The 20,481-nt window shown below is 50.8% G+C and overlaps 1 protein-coding gene across 3 annotated transcripts in view; it reads left to right on the plus strand.

Moving 5' to 3' along the window:
• SULF2 (sulfatase 2) overlaps positions 1 to 20,481 on the plus strand; it is a 112,605-nt gene that overhangs the window by 41,581 nt on the left and 50,543 nt on the right. For all 3 annotated transcript variants that reach the window (XM_044262887.1, XM_044262886.1, XM_044262885.1), the window contains exon 3: positions 3,829 to 4,068. In XM_044262887.1, coding sequence (XP_044118822.1) covers positions 3,829 to 4,068 — 240 coding nt within the window. The remainder of the gene's footprint in view (positions 1 to 3,828; positions 4,069 to 20,481) is intronic.

Consider the following 20,481-nt stretch of genomic DNA (forward strand, 5'->3'; position numbering starts at 1 on the left):
CTGACATTTTCTCCTGGAGCTTATCGGTAGTAAAGGGAGTCGCGTTCCCACCACTGGCATCCCCAATATTTGGCGAGGTGGTTCTGTGCTGCTCCCACAGCTGGCATGCCAGCTAAAGCCGCCTCTGGGACGACGAGGGGACCCATCATCCAGCCCAGGACCCTTCTGAGCCTCCCTGAAACCAAGGATTGACCAAGTGCATAGGGAGCTCTGTGCATTCCCTGGGTGAATTATCACTACCTCGAGTGTGGTGTGAACCATACGTTTCTGGAACATTTCTGAGACCGTACATTTCTGCAACATGATACCCAGCACCTGCTGTTCCTGTCAGTCAGGCTTGGGTTTGAGTCTGCATATCCCACTTCCCAAGCTCTATAGCTCTGACCGGTCATTTAACTCCCTGTCCTCAAAAGGGCTGTTGGGGGATTAAGTAAAATGATGCTTGACACATGCCCAGCGTGGTGCATACCACAAGCATGCTGCCAGCCAGACTCACTGCTCTCAATAATTATGATGATTATTATTGGCGTAGAACACTGCCCTCTGCCCCAGGAAAAGTTTGGACCTGTCTCATCAGCTAAATTATATTAGGAGGTTGCCAAGCTCCGAGGCCTTCAGGGACCTGGCTGGTAATACGAATGGGTGGAGTGGGTATAGACTGCAGGGCATGGTGGGGAATGTGGCAAACTGGAGAACACGGGATCTGTCGGATGCTATTTCAAGTCAGATTATTTTCAGATTCACCGCACAAAAGGCACATGTCTATGAATACAAACCAGCTGGGGCTCTCAAGGTCCATAGAAGCCTAAAGAAGAAGGTCCTATGTTTCTGAATTTAGCAGATATTTACTGAGCACCTGCTGTGTGCCAGGCACTGTGCTAGGTTTGGGAACATAATGGTAAATAGGGCCAGCCCAGATCCCTGCCGCCGTGTGGCTGGGCCAGGAGGGGCAACGGGCAGTGTGCAAACGGGAGCTAGAAGTGGGGTCCGAGGGCAAGAGGTGCCGTGGGGAAAAGTGCAAGGGGATCGGCCACGGTGGATGCCAGAAGCAAGGGCAGTGGCATCCATTCCGGGCTAGGGAAGTACCCTCAGATATTTGATGTTTGCTCCATCACCTGAGGGAGGCTGGAGGGAGCCCTGTAGGCAGAGGGCACAGCTCAGGCAAAGGCCATGAGGTCGGAATGTAGCCAGTGTGCAAGCTGGGGGCCTAGGGGCATGACCTTGCTCTCTCAATTGGCAGTTTAAATTCCATGTAGAGAGAACGGATGGGCAAGCAGAAGGCCTGTCTGGATTCCTGCCCCTTCCCCAGGCAGGGCACAAGGCCTGGGAGGGGGGCATCCCACGGTTCCGCCTGACCCTGAGGCGGTGGCCTGCTCCCTCTGCAGGCTCCAACGTGTGAGCACCAGATGGTCAGGCAGGCCTCGGAAAGCCCCCCTCATCCATCCCCTCCAGAGAGAAGTGTCACACCTGGTAGAAACCCCGTAATTACCTCCAGTTACAGCTGTGTCCCCTGGGGCTTCTTGGGAGGGCGTGTGACCTTGAGAAGAGAAGCTCACACAGTCCCGAGGCCTGATGACTCCTGTTCAGTTCGTAACCCAAGAGCCAGTTCTCTGCTTGCAGCCTTGCTTTCTTCCACCCACCGCTGGGAGCCTTGGCCCAGAGGCTCAGGGAGCACACCTGGTTCTGGGAGGGTGTCCCTTTTAAAACCACGTCAGGTGCTGGGCTGGAAAGGGCAGGCTTTGCTGTGTGTCCTTCCATCTCCCAGTGAGTTTTTATAGAGCACCGATTATATATTCCCCCAGGGGGGATTGGCGGGGGAGTGGACAGCGCCCTGAGTCACCCAGAACCCTCAGTCCAGGGAAAGTAGACCACAAACAAATGACCCAATAAAGGAAACCATTTCAGAAGGTGATAAATGTCAAGAAGAAATATACGGCTGGTGACATAGGGAGTAAACAGTGGGGGCTCCTTCAGATGGGGAGGCCAGCCGGGCTTCACTGAGGAGGTGACCTCGGGTTGAGTTCTGAATAACAGAACAAGCCAGCAAGGCCAAGTCTCAAGAAGAGCCCCACACAGAAGCAACAGCAAGTGCAAAGATCCTGGGGCAAGGTTGAGATTGGAGCATTTGAGAAACTGTCAGGAGGCCAGTGTAGCCAGGTGAGCAAAGGGGAGGGGAGAGATGAGCTCAAAGGAACACAGGAGGTGGGCTGGCAGCAGGGGCAAGTCTAGAAGAGTCTTGGGCCATGGAAAGGAATTCAGTTTTTCTTCCGAGTGCCATGGGAAGCTATCCAGTGATTTTAAACAGTGAGGAGATATGATCTATGTTTGCCTCAGGGAAACTCTTAACTCTGTTTCCATCCCTATTTGGCAGAAAGATGGGATAAAAAGAGCCATATAAATCTCCTTTTCATTCTTCCCGGTAGGAACAGAGGGCTGAGGTGGGTCTGATTAGTTGTCCTTGAGTCTCTGAGGGGCTGTTGGTGACCGGGATCGGCAGCTATCCCGCAGAAACTTCACATGCCTGGTAGCCCCGTCACGGTCCTCATGTGACCATCCCCTCCGTGTCTGTGTGTCTTCTCCGTTCTCTCTTACAAAACACCTGTCACTGGATTTAGGGCCCACCCAGGTAATCCAGAACAAGATCACCCCTAGATCTTAACTATATCTGCAAAGACCCTTTTTCCAAGTAAGATCACATTCCCAGGTTCTGAGGGTTATGATGTGGACATGTGGGGGAGGGGAAGTGTTTGCACCCCTCAAGCCATGACAGACCCTGAGAACTTTAAGGAAAAGGAAGGCTCCTGAAGGTGGCCACAAAAAGGAAGAAGAAAATGACTTCCATTGACTATTTCCCTAAACCTACTAAATATTCAGATACCAGCCATAGTATTACGCATCTACTCTGCAAACATTTATTGAGTGCCTGCTGTGTACCACACACCATGGGGGCATTGAGGATTGAGCACTGAGCAAGGCACATAGCCTTTGCCCTCGTGGGGCCCTCAGCAGGGCAGTGACCATGAAAACACCTGTGCACAGTACGGCTTCTAGAACACAGTAGTTTCCTTTCCTTCCTAAGTGCCTTTCGCTGCTACAGCTTCATTGAGAAGCAAGAAAAGGCATGAATGAAGCCACACTACCTGGTGGTGTATAATTAAGTCCCAATAACACAGGCTGCATGCATAATAAGGGCTCAAGGGAATCAAAAGCCAGAGTGAGCACTTGAAGAGGTGTGCCTTGGCTGGTGGGTTGAATCTGGGGAGAGAGGGGAAAGTGGATTCCAAAGTAGGACCATGTGGACAAAGGAGCAGAGCACTTGGCCGAGGAGTGTACAGGGAGAAAGTGAGCCCAGCAGGCTGGCATGACCGGATTTCAGTAAAAGTGAACAGTTCTTGGGAAAGTTCCAAACAAAACAAAGTATAATCTTCCCTGGGTTTACATAGTGGTTGCTTTCCAAAAAATAAAAAAAGGAATGCACTGCACATTAATAGCCTGCAAAAAAAAAAAAAAAAAAAGATGTTCTGTTTCTACGTAAAACAAAGTTCCACTCTAGGCTTGGATCCTTGACAAACAGCTGTTCACCCACTCCCCACGGCCACCCAATGGGACTGGAGACCCAGGCAATTTCTTGCCCAGACGTTCCTTGCTGGCCCCAGCCCACACGTGACCATGGCGCCTGCCCCCATCGTCCCCAGAAATTTCCAAAATGTACCCCCTTCCCCAGGGATGGGGGAGCCGCCCTGTTGAGAACCACCCATGCCTTGTGGCCCCGCGGGGGCACTAGTTAGGAGCTGGCCGGCCGCACCTCACCTTGGCTCCTGCTTGCAGGGTCCATGCAGGTGATGAACAAGACGCGGCGCATCATGGGGCAGGGCGGGGCGCACTTCGTCAACGCCTTCGTGACCACGCCCATGTGCTGCCCCTCGCGCTCCTCCATCCTCACCGGCAAGTACGTCCACAACCACAACACCTACACCAACAACGAGAACTGCTCCTCGCCCTCCTGGCAGACGCAGCACGAGAGCCGCACCTTCGCCGTGTACCTCAACAGCACGGGCTACCGGACAGGTAAGGGGAGCCTGGAGGCTGTGGGTGGGACGGCGGGCCGGCGGGCAGGGAGCATTGGAAGTGGTGCGAGGGCCTTGACCTCGCGCCAGTTTGGGGTCCCGATCCTGCCGGGATTTTAGATGATTTGGGGTAGCCCACGGACAACTTCATTTTAACTTAAAAGTTGTGCATTTTGCATTTAAAAAGTACAAAACGAGTTGCCTATAGTAGGGAGAAACTGATTTTTCCAAAGGAATTTGAATTTTTTTTATGAGTCTATTTAAAATATGAAATATAATACAGAGAGAGGCTAGAAGTACTCATGCGTGATTTGCGTTCACCGTGGGTTATGTTGGGGACTGATTTATTGACTTCATACTGTCGGTATGGAAGAAGGTTCCAGAAGAACATTGGGGTGGGGATGAAAAGTGGTATGGAAAATGGAGAGGAGCATATGTGGGACTGTATGGCCACCCCGCAGACTGGCCCAGGTTGACAGGGATGGTTTGTCTACGTTTGCTGTCTACACTACCCAGCAGGCTCCCATCTCTCCAGTGGTCAGTACTGTGGGATGCTATCCTGGCGTTTGGGGGGGGGTATGGGGGTGTGGATACAGAGCAAGTGGGGTTTCCTGTCTATCTTGAGGGAGGTACCTTGATCAGTTCCCAAGGCTCACCTGCCAGGCCTGGGGCAAAGACATAATGAAAACCCTTCTCTCCAGCCCCACTGCAAAACCTTCCAAACTCAATTCGATTGAATTATTAAGAAGTGAATTCTCCACACCTTGGGTAAGGAACCAACACAGTCGTGAAATCAGACATCGAGCCTGAGATATTGCTACCCCGGGGAAGTTGTGTCCAAGGGACAAGAGGCTTGTGTGATGGGAGTGACAGGAGGAAGGATGGATGCCTCCCTCAACTCAGTTCAGAAATGAAGCAGCTTTCCAAGCTGGGGGATGCGAAGGTGGGGGTGGGGGGGCTTTCCCTCGGATACGCATGTGGCTGGTGGTGCACATTGCGGGTGGGGAGCAAGAGGAAGGTATCTCGCCTTGCAGATCGATTCTCCTGCCACAGTCACCCAGACAGTGGCTCCTCCGGAGAGAACTAGGAAGGCCTCTATCCTATACACATAAGCCTCTTGGTTCCTGGGTCTCTGCAGAAAGCCACAGGTGTCAGAGTTAACCACGGGCACCCTCCCCCCCAGGTGGTTGTAGGAACCTGCAGGTAAATAAAAGAACCAAGATAGTGGTCCCACAGCAGACCAGAGGGCTCCTGCTGGAAGGGGCATCTGCCTCTCAGGTCCAGATAATTATGGCCATATGTGCTCGCAGGTAACCAACCTTCAAATATTTGTAACCTGAATTTTTAGCTGAAATCTGCTGATATTAAAAAAAATAATAATAAAAGTTGCCAAACTCAGTTTCTTTTTTTAAAAGAAAAAGAACATTGCCTTCTGTCTGAAGGCAGAGCGTAGCTCATACTCCTTCTTTAGAACATCTGATTACAAGATCTATGTAGAAAACTTTAGGTCTGATGTTGGAGGACAGGATTTCAGGGTTTTTTTGCTGCTGAGTGCGATGTCAGCTGTGGGTTTGTCTCATAGGGCCTCTGTTACGTTGAGGTACATTCCCGCTGTAACCACTTTGTTGAGAGGTTTTATCATAAACAGATGTTGGATTTTGCCAATATTTTTTCTGCGTCTATTGAGAGGATCATATGGTTTTGAACCTTCATTGTGTTCATGTGGTGCATCACATAGACTAATTCGCAGATGTAAACCATTCTTGCATCCGTGAGTCAGTCCCACCTGATACTGGGGTGTAATCCTCTTCCTGTATTGTTGACTTCAGTTTGCTCATATGTTGTCAAGGGTTTTTTCATCTCTATTCATCAGGATATTGGCCTATAATCTCCTTGTGGTTTCTTTGTCTGGTTATGGTATCAGGGTAACACTGGCCTCGTAGAATGAGTCTAACAGTGTTTTCTCCTCTTCTCTTTTTTGTAGGAACTTGAAAAGGGTGGATATTCTTTTTTTTTTAATATTTCATTTATTTATTTTTTTAAATATTTATTTATTTAATAGACAGAAACCACAAGTAGGCAGAGAGGTGAGCAGAAAGAGAGGAGGAAGTAGGCTCCCTGCCGAGCAGAGAGCCCGATGCGGGGCTCGATCCCAGGACTCTGGGATCATGACCTGAGCCAAAGGCAGAGGCTTAACTCACTGAGCCACCCAGGCACCCCACGTTTATTTATTTAAGAGAGAGAGAGCACGGTCAGGGGGAGTGGCAGGCAGAGGGAGAGGGAGAAGCAGACTCCTTAATGATCAAGAAGCCCGATGCAGAACTCGATTCCAGGACCCTGAGATCAAACCCAAGCCAAAGGCAGATGCTTAACCAACTGAGCCACGCAGGCACCCTTAATTTTTCCGTAAATGTTTGTACCAGTGAAACCCTCTGGTCCTGGACTTTTGTTTTTTGAGAGGTTTTAGATTACTGGTTCAGTCTCCTTACTAGTAAATGGTCTATTTGTTTCCTAGTTGCTCCTGATTCAGTCTTGGTAAGTTGTATGTTTCTAGGAATTTATCCATTTCTTCCATGCTGTCCAATTTGTGGATACATAATTCCTCATAGTAGCCTCATGACAAACAAAGGATTTGTAGTTTCTTTGTAACACCTCTCATTTCTGGTTTTTTTTTTTTTTTGAGGGGTCCCTATTTTTCTAGGTAAGTCTATCTAAAGATTTGTCAATTTGGTGGTTCTTTTCAAAGAACCAGCTCTTCGCTTCTTTGATCTTTTCTTTTTTTTTTTTTAAAGATTTTATTTATTTTATTTATTTGAGAGAGAGACAGTGAGAGAGCGCATGAGCGGGGAGGTCAGAGGGAGAAGCAGACTCCCCATGGAGCTGGGAGCCTGATGTGGGACTCGATCCTGGGACTCCAGGATCATGACTTGAGCTGAAGGCAGTCGTCCAACCAACTGAGCCATCCAGGCACCCCTCTTTGATCTTTTCTATTGTTTTAGTCTCTATTTCATTTATTTTAATTATAATCTTTGCTATTTTCTCCCTTCTACTAACTTCTGGCTTTGTTATTCTTTTCCTTGAGGTGTAAAGTTAGGTAGTGTATTTGAGATTTTTCTTGTCTCTTGATACAGGCGTTTATTGCTATGAACTTCCCTCTTAGAACCGCTTTTGCTGCATCCTGTATGCTTTGGGATATATCCTTTCCATTTTCATTTGTCTCGGGGTATTTTTTTTAATATCTCTTGATTTCTTGTTTGGCCCAGTGCTTATTAAATAGCATGTTGTCGACTCTCCCATATTTGTGAATTTTCCAGTTTTCTTCTTGTGATTGATTTCTAGCTTCATACATTGCGGTTGGAAAATATGCTTGATATGATTTCGGCTTTCTTAAATGTATTAAGACTTGTTTTGTGGTCCCACATATGATCTGTCCTGGAGAATGTTCCACATGTACTTGGGAAGAATGTGCGTTCTGTTGCTTGGGAATGGAATGTTCTGTAAATGTTAAGTCCATCTGGTTTACCGTGTCATTTAAGGCCAATGTTTTCTTACAATTATCTGCCTAGATGATCTATCCGTTGATGAAAGTGGGGTATTAAAGTCCCCTGCTATCATTGTATTATTGTCTGTCTCTCCCTTTAGGTCTGTTAGTATTTGCTTTATATATTTAGGTGTTCCAATTGATGAGAGATTCAGCTGCTTTCCATTTCTCCTTGTACTTCATTGATGAGAAATGAGTCACGGTAGAGGAACCTTAGAAATGGAGTCTCCATTCTGGGTGACCATTTTTCCAGCTATAAATTCCTTTCTGTGGGAGAAGACAGCAGATATTGAGGGAAGATTATCAAACTCTAGTAATGGTTCACAGCCACTTGTGTGTGTGACCCCCTTTTGAGTACAAGAGATCAGCCTGAAATGTACAAGACTGGAACCAGAAAAACATTCCTTAAGTGGACCAACGGTAGACCAGCATTTCATGTAAATAGTGCTTTTAGTGCATTTAGTTGGGCCTTTTATCTTGGGGAGAAAAGAAAAGGAAACTACAAAATTTTGAAAATAACCTTATTTGATGTCATATCTCATGGCAACAAATGTTATGTTGTGATGGTGACTAATGGGTTCATTCTTTAACCTGATGGGTTGGTGAAGGGACAGTTAGAGGTGGGGTGTGACTTGTCCAACAAATTGAAGTGACAACACAACGTGATGTCTTTTACAGAACGTGCAGTTCATGCAGCAAAACCGTAACAGGTCATTTTTGCAGAAGCATTAGGGATTTGCTCCATCTCCCCAAGGGCCTCTCTGAGTCCTCTGACTCCTGAATCTCCCCCGACTCCCTGCCACATAGTACTTACTACCTCCTCATCCTTTCCAGCGGCCTCTTCAGTTACCTCACAGAGCAGAATAGTGTTTGTTAATGGATTTGCATGTGCCTCGAGCTCTCCTCCAGCATCCCTTTAATTAATTTCCCCAAGCCTGGCATCTTTTACAAGATCCGCGTTTTCATTTGGCAAACATCTTACTTTCTGCTATTCTGTGCTTGCAGTAGACACGGACAAAGGATGAAGTGTGAGATGTGAAGTTGAAGAAGGTCTGTTCTTGGGTATTTCTGTATGTTGGCTTCCTCTGTCTCCGGGGGCTGGGATCTCAATTCTAACCACCCTGAAAGGGATGAATTGTATCCTCAGCTTTTACAAAAGGTACCTTAAAAGGTGCTCAGTCAACTCTTAGCACTTGTCAGCTGCCTGACTGTGCTCGCTCGCATTGCACACCCGCGGCGCAAAGTCCTGTAGTGTTCTGGCAGTGAGACTCCTCCCAGCTCTTCCCAAAGCCGTTGAGAGCAAGGACTCTGCCTGTGTTCAAATCCTGATGCTGCCACTTTCTAACTGAGTGGATTTGGACAAGTTATTTAACTTCTTCGTCTTGATTACCTCGAAGAGGGACAAGAATGTTGCTTAGCTGATACGGTTTTGTGGGGATGAAATGTTAGAACAGTGACACACCGTGAGCACTTAGGCAATGTTCTCCCCGGTGTTGGTGACAATTTTCACAAGGGGCAGCACGTCGGACCACCCACCCCAGAGCAGCGTTCCCAGGAATGTCATGAGAGATCAGCTTGGATGGTGGAAATAAATTGTGCACACGGGTTAAAATTGGCAGTACGTGCCCAACCTCTCTGGTCATCAGCAGAACACAAATGAAGGCAACAGTGGCCACAGCAAATATTCAGAGGCCCCGTCACACCAAAGTTTGGAGGGGATGTCGGAAAGCAGGGAGTCCCACACATCAGCAGCGGGAACGCGTGTGGGCACCTCTACTGCCCATGAGCGCTTTGGTGATTTTCGGCAAAGCGGAAATCAAGGACTGTGGGAATGAGAAGGAAGGAAACACACCGAGGTGGCAGTCCCAGATTTCTGGTACACTGCTTTGGTGGGGAGGGGGGACACCTTTTCTGGCGCTTGCTGGTGAATTAGACAGAAGTGCCCATTGTCTTCTTGTTGGGGTGACACTTTTCGCATTCCACGCGACCTTCTGAATCTGGCAGTTCTGAGGTGGTTTCCGTGCCCAGCTTCTGCCATCTGGTACAGATTTCTGTAGGGATGTGGGCACTGGTGGTGAGCTTTCGGCCCCTCCCTGATCATGTTCTGGAATGTGCCAGAGGAGCCCCAGGGGTGGGGGGGTGGAGGCCTCTTATCACAAGCTCAGACTACCTCAGGGCCCCTGGTTGGAGCTGTTTGGAAATTTGGCCTTGAGCTCCCCCTCCCCCGATCACTTTCACTCTTCTGCTCCCACAAAGCTGGTGGGGGAGGTCAGCCGAGGATGGCCACCACGTGGCGGTCAACCTTGGGCGGCCGCCCTTGCTTGGGAGACAGGCTCCGGGCCATGATGCTGGCCCTGGCAGGGCCCATGAGGCGTCGGTGGAGCCTGCTGCCTCTCGCACAAGAGGCCAGGAAGGCGGCCTCAGGCATCCCTGACCAGACTCGCCGCCGGCGTGTGTGTGTGTGTGTGTGTGTGCGCGCGTGTGTGTGTGTGAAGGACTGCACAGACATGAGGACTGGTGCTCAGGTGACTTCCTCTGTGTTTCTGTGAAAGGATCCTCACCCTCCCTCTCTTCACCACTCTGTTTGATCTGCCTTTAGCCTCTTGCCCTGAGCACCACACTAGACCTGAACCCCAGCCTCCAGCCGCCTACTTAACATCTCCCCTTAGACGTGCGCCTGGCATTTCAAACCTGACGCGTGCAGAACGGCCTCCTGATGGCATTCCCCCCTCCCCGAACATGTCCCACCGTCTCCCCTGGCAGTTCCCAGATTCCAGAACCTTCCTGTCATCCTGCTTTCCTTCCCTCCTGTCACTCCACAGGTAGTCATCAGCAAACCCCGCCAGCTCTCTCCAGGGTATTCCAGAGCCCACTCCGCACCTTCCTGGAGCTGCCACCACGTCTCTCCGGGACAGCACAGCCCTCCCCTCCCTGTGCGCTACTCCCCTTCCCACTCGCTGCGCCCTGTTCACGCCTCAGCAGCTGGAGGGGTCCTATCTCTCCTCTGCCTGCAGCCCCCCACGGTCACCTCGGGGTCCTGATGATCTGCCCTTCGCCCCTCGCCCCCTGACCACCTTACCTCCTGCTGTCCCCCTCCGTTACGCTACTCCTTCCTGCTTCTCAGGCGGTTCACCTGGCACCCCTTCAAGGGACTTGGCGCTTACTCTTTCCTTTTCTAGAAACGTTTTCCCTACGCATCTATATGGCCCGTTCACTGACTTCCCCCAGATCTTTGTTTAATGATCACCTCCTCAGAGAAGCCTTCCTTGACAAGCACATCTGAAAGCAGGTTCCTGCCCCCTCTTTACCCCCTCACCCTGCTTTACTTTCCTTCAGAGTTCTCCTCACCACTTAACATATATCTGCGTATTTATTGTCCAGCCCCCCAAGTTAAAGGATGTCCCCGTCCCCTGCTTCGGGACTCCCTAGCCTGCCTCCTGCTCTGTCCATCTCTCTGGCCCTCTCCAGCACTAACATGGGCTCTGCCACTGGTCGCCTCCCTTCTGACACATCTGCTCCATGGAATCGGGGACGGCCTGGGCTGTGCCCTCCGGCATCCCTGTGCCTGCAAGAGGGCGCCCCCCGTCTTAGGTGCTTAGGGAATCACGGCAGGATGAACAGATGAGTCTGCATGTTCCATCCAGAGCCAGCTCCCCCGCCACCCTCCCCATTTTTCTATACCCCTCTCTCCTCTCTCCTCCCCACCCCCCCTCAGCCCCTCCTCCTTTCTTCTTGGCCCTTCTGCACACACACAGAAGAAAGGACTTGGATTCTTCCTGTGGGCGCCTCCTCGGGGGGGCCCCGGGTGCAGCTGTCCTGCCTTCACAATGGCAGCCTTTTCTGTGCTTGGCCTCTCTCCTGTTTGTGCCCCCCACTCCCTTCCTCTCTCTTCAAATGAGCACACACACGCATGCACACACAGCTCCCTTCTCCCCTCGACCACCTGCCCCCTCTCTCCGGCCTGGGGGTGTGACCACAGAGCATTTTCACCCGCCCTGCAAAGTAGACCCACCTTGAGAATGCTAACAGGAGTCAGACAGCCCTCCAGGACCCAGGCTGGCCCAGGGGGACACGTGGGTCACGTCCACGTGGGTTCATCTTCAAGCTGAATTTCTTTAAATTCTGATTTCATGGGCACTCCCCTTCTCCAAGATCTTTACGTTGCAAAACAAGTAAAACATTGGTGCAGGCGTCTAGAGAACTTGGTTCTGCTTCTGACTCTGTAATCATGAGCTGAGACCTGGCCCCCTCTGGCCTCAGTTTCCCCATCTGTGCCTCAGTTTCCAGTCTGTGTATAGTGGAGTTACAACATATGTGCGTAAGTTACCCAGTGCCTTGGCTGTGACTCCACCCTTGAGGGTCATGTGACCAGTGTGCACACATTAGGGCGAGGGGCTCCCTGGGGCTGGAAAAGAAGGGGGCCACTTGGAAAGACAGGAAGCATGTGGTCGCACTTCCCAGCTTTTCAGAAGCTGGGTGTCGGGCTGAACGGTGGACATTCCTCTTTGCCCCCAGGTGACACTTGAGCCCAGACTTTCTGTCCCAGCCCAGTAGCTGGTAGCAGGTGTGTGGGTCTCCTGTAGCCACTGGAACAAAGACCCCACACTGGGTAGCTTCAAACAGCACAACTATAATCCCCTGCAGTCCTTGTTCCTCCAGCTTCTGGGGGCTGCTGGGAATCTCTGGTGTTCCTTGCTCCCAACTCCAGCTCTCCAAGGGTCGCTCTCTCTCTCTCCGCACGTGGCCTTCTCCTGTGGGTGTCCGTGTCCAAATTCCCCTCTTCTAAGGACACCAGCCACCGCATGAGGCCCTGCCCTAATCCAGTATGACCTCTTCTTAACTTGATGACATCTAGAAAGACCCTATTTCCAAATAAAGTCACGTTCACATGACCTGGAATTAGAACTTGAACGTATATTTTGGGAGAGGAAATTCAACCCACCTCAGCTGGGTTCTTTCATGCGGACCACCCGATTTAATCCCCTCCGTGACACGTTAACCTCCATTAAAGCTGCAGAATCTTGGGTTAAACGAGCAGAACCTGCAGATACTCAGGGTCTCTCAGAAAAACCCACTGCCTCTCCCTTCGCCATCCACTATGGTCCTAAGAGTGGCTGCCCAGCCCGTGGGGAACTTGCTTTGGTTCCGCTCACAGGTTCTCTAACTTTTATTTCACTCAGGGAGCATCTCACTTCAGTGGGCATTAAAATAATGGTGGAAGTCAAATGCAAGTGAGAAGCAGGAAGCTGTGTTGTGCGGATGCGTAAAGCCTGTCTGCGAGCCGCCAAGGGTTTGAAGGGAGTTTTCAGGCTAAATGTGACCTTTCACAGTCTCTCCCCGGCGCGAGCTGCAACTCCCCTGAACACTCTAGAAGGGTCTACACTGGAGCTGCTGGGCCCAACATGGTAGCTGCTGGCCACTGGGAACTATCTAACTTTAATTAAAAATTAGTCAAATTAAAAGTTCGGTTTTTTAGTCACCTTACGCACGCTTCGAGTGCCCACTGGGCACACGTGCATGCCGGAGTGTATGGTTCAGATGTAGAATGTTTTCTATTGTCACAAAAAGTCCTCTCGGACAGCCTTGGCGGAGAATGTAATTGAAGCAAAATTTTGGAGGGGGCACACAGAGCTTTCAGAAGATGAAAAGAATGCCAACAATCATTTTAGAATTACAAGTTGTTCCTATGGAGCCTGTATCATGCCAGGCGCTTTCCATGGTTCCTCTTCCTTAATCCTTAATGTGAGGTGGGTGCCTCCCCTCTTTCCTGCGGTACTTCCGCTCAGGCCCAAGCTCCATGAACTGGTTCCTTTGCCTCTCCAGGCCTTCTTCCCAGGCCTTCTTGAGGCTAGACCATGGGTCAGGGCTTCAGGAGCACGGGGCAGCTACGGGGTGGGGGGGGAGAGGGTGAGGGGGGCTCCAGCCTGGGGCCTGTGGGTCCCACCTGTCCACGGCCAGCTCCTCCTCTGAGCACCTGGCATGCACGCGCATGCGCGCGCGTGCACACACACACACACACACACACACACACACCTGTGGCCAGCCAGTCACTTCCCGCAGAATGGCGCCTGTGCCGTCATGGGGAGAGGGCTCTCAGCAAAGAAAGGGAAACCGGGCGCCCCTCTGTATCAGCCCTCCCAAGGCCACCTTGGGGTCTGCTCTCTGCCGTGCCTGCGTGAGCCCCTTCCTCCCCAGAGAAACCAAACCCCAGCGCCCAGAGGGGCCAGGCATGGAAGGGGGCAGCGCCCTACAGCCCAGGCCGAGGTGCCCATTGGATGATAGATGGGCCCAGAGGTGCCAGATCTCCTCATCTATCCGAAGTGTGACACCCAGACTTCCGTGTCAAATTGTCCAGATTTCGAATGCGGACTGTTTGCTCTGCTTTTAAAAAAACAAATAAAAACACCAGGCCGACCCAAAGCAAACACACCTGTGGGATGGATTCAGCCCACAGGCCACTGGGTAGCAAACTTTTTTCTAACCCGTGGTTCCCAAGGGAACATACTGCCCCCTAGGGGCCAAAATCTATGGAAGTATTTCTGGTGGTGGTCCCCGTTGGGGATGCGGCTGGCGTCCAAGGGTGGGGAACCAGGGACCTTCTGTGGCCTGTTGTGCACAGCAGCTCCCCAGTTCTTTTGTTCCACGCAGCTTCCGAGTCTTCCACCAGATCATGATACGAATGGATTCTTTGACATGTATTGTGATCTGAGCCTTGACCCTAAGTCCATTTTATGCATAACCACCACGGGCATTCTGCACGGTGTTAGGACCCTCTGAACTTTCCAGGAATGTAAGTGATCAGTAAGTGGAAGGAATATCATACTTGAGTGCCAAGTTTTTCCAGGAGTTATCCCACATTCCTGAAAGTCGCCGAGCTGAGGGCCGGGCCACTAGAAGCTCTTGGCTTGAGAGCGCCCCGGGCCCACCCAGCCATGTCTAGGTGCCACCTGACTACTCCATCGTGTCTCCTTAATTGGATGGGCTTGGAAGTTCATACGGAAATTTTTCTTTGTTATAAATTGCCTTCCTTTTCTTCTTCTTGTAGGCTGTAATTAGGGCATTGTATTGATTTCTTGGAGGAAAAAATGTGCCTAGGTAGTTTTTGTTACTCGCAGTTTTCTTTTAGGAAAACAAAGGAGCTTTACAAAATATTTGTCACAGAAATGGACATGGAAATGAGAGTTGCCCTTCAAAGGATCAGCTTAGTGTCACCTTCCTCCAAGGTGATAATTAAATATCCAGTGACAACAGTCTCCCCAGGCCTTGTTCCAAGAGTCTGTTGTGGGTTTTCTCTTCACTCCCCCCAGCCCTCCCACCCATTCCATCCTTCTGGATAAAACCATGCTTAAAAGGAGACAGAAAGATTTTCAAATGCCGCCCTTGCTGATGTTGACTCAGCAGGTGATAAAACTTGTCACTAGTGTTGGGAGAGCCTGCCATGCCCAGCAAGTCAAGTTTTCGGACGTGGATGGGCCCCAGCTTCATTTACTGGAGATGCATGACCCTCCCAAGGAGTCAGGGACCAAGGGAAGCATGTAATTTGAGGCCCAAGCAGCCCGCCCTCCATACCTCCGACCGCTCAGCCTTCCTCGAGGGCAGTGAGCTTGCCACAAACAGGTAAGAGTAGTCCTAGACCTTCACTCTGGTTATTTGCTCATCCTTGCGTCTCCCCGTGCTTAGCCATTCCTCTCCTCCACCGGGCACCAAGAGGAAGCTTTGAAAAATGCCATTCTAATCATATCACTCCCAGCACGAGACCCTCTATCAGCTGCCTGATGCCCTATAAGCTCAACTTCTTGCTAAAGCTGCCAAGGCTTTGCTCAGCATCTCTCTGTGCCCTTCTCCTACCTCTCTTCCTTTCTAACAACACTCAGACTGCCTGGCCTCTTTGCTGTTCCTCAAATATCCCAAGCTCACACTTGCCCCAGGACCTTTGCACTTGCGGTTACATCTGCTTAGAGCGCTACTCACATAGCTTGTTTTTTGTTATCATTCACCATCTGTCTCTAACATCCCCGCTGCTTCCCTGACCTCCCTGCATGAATTAGCCTCCCCAACCAACCCTGTCACTCTCTACCACGATACCCTGCTCTATGTCCTTTGTAGGATTTATCATCCCCTTGAAATTGTCTCAGGTGTTTTGAATTTATTTCTTACCTATTGTGTTCACTGTTGTGTCCTCCTGTCTAAGAACAGTGCCAGGCAGGTATTGGGTGCCCGAAAAAGATCTGAATGAACAGAGGACTCTTTGGCCTTAGGCTTGAAGTAAGCAGAAAATGAGAACAAGGTGAAATTTGGATTACTGTCTCCCTTTTCCAGCACTGAGAAATATAATTGCAATTAGTTCAGGCAAATTTAGCTGAGTCCCAGTAGTCAAACACTGTCACCACAACCCGTCATTCTTGCTTCTTGGATTTTCTCTCATTTGGGTTAGCTTTATTCTCAGGAAGGTTCTGTCTTGTGATGTCAAGATGGCCCTCCCAGGCGCCCCCCCCCTCAACCGGTGTAGTGACCCTGGTGGAAAGAGAGAGCCTCTTCCCTGTGCTCCAGCAAGTGTCAGGGGAGGCTTTCATTGGCTCAGTGAGGGTCATATGCCCCTGTCTTACCCAATCACAGAGGCCGGGGGAGGGGCGACACCCTGATTGGCCAACCCTAGCGGCCAGGGGAAGGGGGACACTCCGATTGGCCAACCCCAGATCACGTGCCTAGCCCAGGAGCTGGGAGCCAGAAAGAGTCTCACTTGAATAGGTACTTTAGAAGGCAGTTACCAAAAGCAGGAGCGTGGATGCTGGGCAGAAAAATAAAACAGATGTCTGCTATAGAAACCCAAATCCAGCTTTTTCCCCCCTCCGGGGGCAAGTGGGAGGAGGGCCTTTCTCCCAGCTTTCTCTGCTTGCAGCACGAGATGCCTCCTTCGTGTGTCATTATGCCCCCCACCTTCCTCATCTGCTTTGCCACAGTTCTCAGTTCAGCAAGATCCCATCTCCGCATCCAGAACTTTCACGGCATCGATTTGTCCCTCTGTGCAGCCATTTGCGTTTGGTGTCTTTTCAAAAGCAGAAGAAAGAGACTCATGTGGTAACCTTGCAAGCAGCCCAAAGTGAAAAGGATCCAGTTACAGAATATTAGAAATGCCCCAGCCCTAAGAGCTTTGGGGCTCGGGGTTTATTTAATGCCTTTCTTCCCGGCCCTGCTTCCTCAGCCAGTTTGTCTGCCAAAAAAACAAAGACTTCAGTCCTGTGGCATTTTGCATCTAATATTTATAGTGCTCTGGAGTTTGCAAAAGCATTTCCTTCTCATTTATCACTTGTACCTCAAGAGACCTCAGCTCCGCCCCCAGAAAATTAGCGGGATTGTTTTCCCCTGCCCAGATCAAGAGCCCCAAAAGCCAAAGGATGGATGGTGAAGGACTCACAACCCAGGACCCTCCTGTAGGCAGCGGGGGTGAGATTGTACCTTGGCCGGGACCAGCTCAGCTTCTGTTCTGCACCCTTTGGGACCTCATGTGGGTCTTGAAAACTAGCAGCCAGCAGCCCAAGTTCACACTTCAATCCCACATGTGTTCTGTTTGACTTATAAGGTGTTTTTTAAAATCTGGAAACATCACCAAAAAGTTCAGTTTCCAAACTTTGTTTTAAAAAAAAGGGGGAGGTGGATGTCTCCTGGGTGGCTCAATCAGTTAAGCATCTGACTCTTTTTTTTTTTTTTAAAGATTTTATTTATTTATTTGACAGAGAGAGAGATCACAAGTAGGCAGAGAGGCAGGCAGAGAGAGAGAGAGGAGGAAGCAGGCTCCCTGCTGAGCAGAGAGCCCGATGCAGGACTCGATCCCAGGACCCTGAGATCATGACCTGAGCCGAAGGCAGTGGCTTAACCCACTGAGCCACCCAGGCGCCCCAAGCATCTGACTCTTGATTTCATCTCAGGTAATGATCTCAGGGTCATGAGATGGAGCACTGAGTTGGGCTCTTCTCCCTCACTCACTTTCTGCCTCTCCCCCACACATTCATGTGCTCGTGGACACTCTCTCTCAAAAAAAAAAAACAAAAACAAAAACAAAAAAACTGATCTTGCCAAATATTAGAAACATTCCTAGACAGTAGGGGTCAGGAGACTGCAGCCTACAAAAATTTGTTATCTGTTTTTATAAATAAAGTTTTATTAGAACGCAGCTTTTTCATTCATGTATTTCCTGCAGCTGCTTATGTTCTATTGTGGTGGAGCTGAGTAATTGCAACAGAGACCACGTGGCTCAAAGGGAAACGACTTATAGTCTGACCCTTGACAGAAAAATTTGCCGTCTCCTACTAGATGGCAGTCACCAGCTGGGTACGTGTCACAGCTCCCCCACCCCAGCCCCCAGTATTTGCTAGAATATAGGTACAGTGAAGGGCACTTCTGTCCCCAAAGAACAGTGGTTTAGAGATGAAAGGTGCTTATTTTTCTCTCATTTGACAGTTTGGGCACTAACGGCCCAGGGCTGACCTGGCACGCCTGGTGTTGATGTCCAGGCTCCTTCTGTGGCATTACTGTGCCATCCTGGGCTACTGCCCTGGTCCAGAATGGCTCAGCATGTGCATAGCCAGCCAGCGGGAAGTCAAAGATACGGGGGAGGCGCATCCGCTTTCTGTAGGCCCGTTATCAGAACTCCCACCACATCCACCCACATCTCCTCCAAAAGTCGGTCATGGCCACTTCTGGCAGGGAGGGAGGCTGAGAAGGTCACCTCCATTCTGCTAGCCTTGGACCCAGCTAGTAACCCTGCCTCCGGGGAGCAGCAGTGCCCGGGCACTGGGGCGACACAGCAGATTCTGTGAGACTTCCCAGGCATGGCTAGAATCGCCACGCCCCGCACACCTCTCCGTCTTTTAGCCTTGGACCGTTCCACTCCTTTAAAAGAGCGCCTGGATCTCATCCCGTCACCCTGACCCCTTCCTCGGGAGTCCAGGGCCTTCTTCTCTAGCAATACCCATTCCCTCCCTGGGGGATTTTACCCCTTGGAGAGCCACGTGTCCCCCTTGGTCTCTGTGCGCATCCTTTTCAGAGTGGGTTCAAATTAAGTGCAAAGAAGGAAACACACAGGATTGTAAAAGAAGCCAGTGATCCCAAAATACTTTATAAACTGTGCTGTGTGTGCTTCTTCACACGTTAAGGAACACGATGTCGTGGTTATGTAGGGGCTAGTGGCTGGGTCTGAGAACTCGCGTGATTCCGTGGTGGTGCTGGCTTCAGTGATACCTCGAGATGTCTGGTTAACTGACACATGATGTGGAAACATCTGTGACTTCTGTTGGCGACTTTGTTGCCTTCTTTCATGACGGAAGGAGATACTAGTTAGGCGGTCATGAAAATCAATAAAGATGGAGCTTTCCCTTCCCCGTTCAGGACCCACAGAGTGAGAACCCGTTACCTTGGTGATCTCATCCAGTTCCACAGATATAAATGTCATCGAAATGCTGATGACTCCCACATTTCCCCTCCCGGCCCGGACCTCGCCCTTGAACCTGAACGTCTGTCTCCAGGCTGCCCACTCTGTCTCCACCTTGACGACCCAGCTAACAGGAACCTCAAGGTTAACGTGTGTGACCTCGAGCTCTTTGGCACCCCACCACAGAACCTGCCCCTCCCACGGTGCCCCCTTGATGATGGGAGGATGTCCTTGTCGCTCGGGACCGAAACCTCGGAGTCGTCCTTGACCCTCTCGGTTCCTTCCCACACCACATCTGATCCGTCAGCAAACCATGGCGGTTCCCACTCTAAAAACAGCCTGAAACCAACCCCAGCCCTTCTGCCCCCACCTGCTTAGAACCATTCCAGCCTCTCTCCTGAATTACTACGACAGCCTCCAGGGGTCCTGTCTTCCCGCTTCAGGCTGTCCTGTCCTGGCACGTAACTCCACGAGGGTGCGGTTTTCGTTGTTGGTTAATTTATTGTTTTGTTCGGTGGTGTCCTTAGGACCAGGCCTAGCACATAAGCAGTAGTCTTCTAAGGGTTTACTGAGTGAGTGAATGCACACATGCCTGAGTGAATGAACACATAACATCTTGATTAATAATGTTATAACACAAACAGCGACCAACATATTGGGGGCACTTGCCCTGTGTTTCCTCATTGAACTCTCCCAACACCTTTGTCAGGCAGACATGCCTTTATCCCCATTTTACAGTTGGGAAAACTGAGCCAGTAGGTGGGAACAGCTGGATTCAAACCCGTGCTGTCAGCCCCAGAGCCCGCGCTCGACCTCACACCCAACTGCCTCCCAAGACAAAAACATCCCTTAAACCCCTCCTGCACATCTGGAAGGAGTGACCAAGGTGATATCTGACTCCTGCCTTGCTCCCGCCCTGGCTCTCTAGAAAGGCGAGGGGCTCAGGCTCTGGGATGGCCTTCCAGATAAACCCTGGAGGATGGAGTGTGCGGTATGACCTCGGTGTGGGATCTCTGTTCCGCCTGGAACTCCAGCAGGAGGCACGCTGGAGGGTAGCGGACCCCACGGAGGAGCAGGGCCCGTGGGATCACAGGGTCCGTCTGTCCTTGCCCCTGCCGCTAGCTATTGAGCAGCCCACTTGCTGTTTCCTTTCTCCCTCACGAGAGTCCCCACCCTCCCCACTACAGCGGATGGCGAGCCCACCTGCAGGGACTGGGGGTGCCATCCTGCCGGGAGGCAGAGCGGAGACGGTCCCCCGAGTTCAAGTCTCAGCTCTGCCACTTACCAGCCACTGTGGGATGCTGGACACAAAGGGACTTCACTTCTCTATGCCTTGGTTCCTCCAACTGTAAAATGGGGGGAAAAGGCGTGTCTATCTCTTTGGGCTGTTGGGGAACATCATTCCCCTAGCGGTTCTCAAAGTCGGCCCCAGGAGCCATGGGCCC

The sequence above is a fragment of the Neovison vison genome, chromosome 8 (genome assembly GCF_020171115.1).
Source record: "Neovison vison isolate M4711 chromosome 8, ASM_NN_V1, whole genome shotgun sequence".
Taxonomy (NCBI): Eukaryota; Metazoa; Chordata; class Mammalia; order Carnivora; family Mustelidae; genus Neogale; species Neogale vison.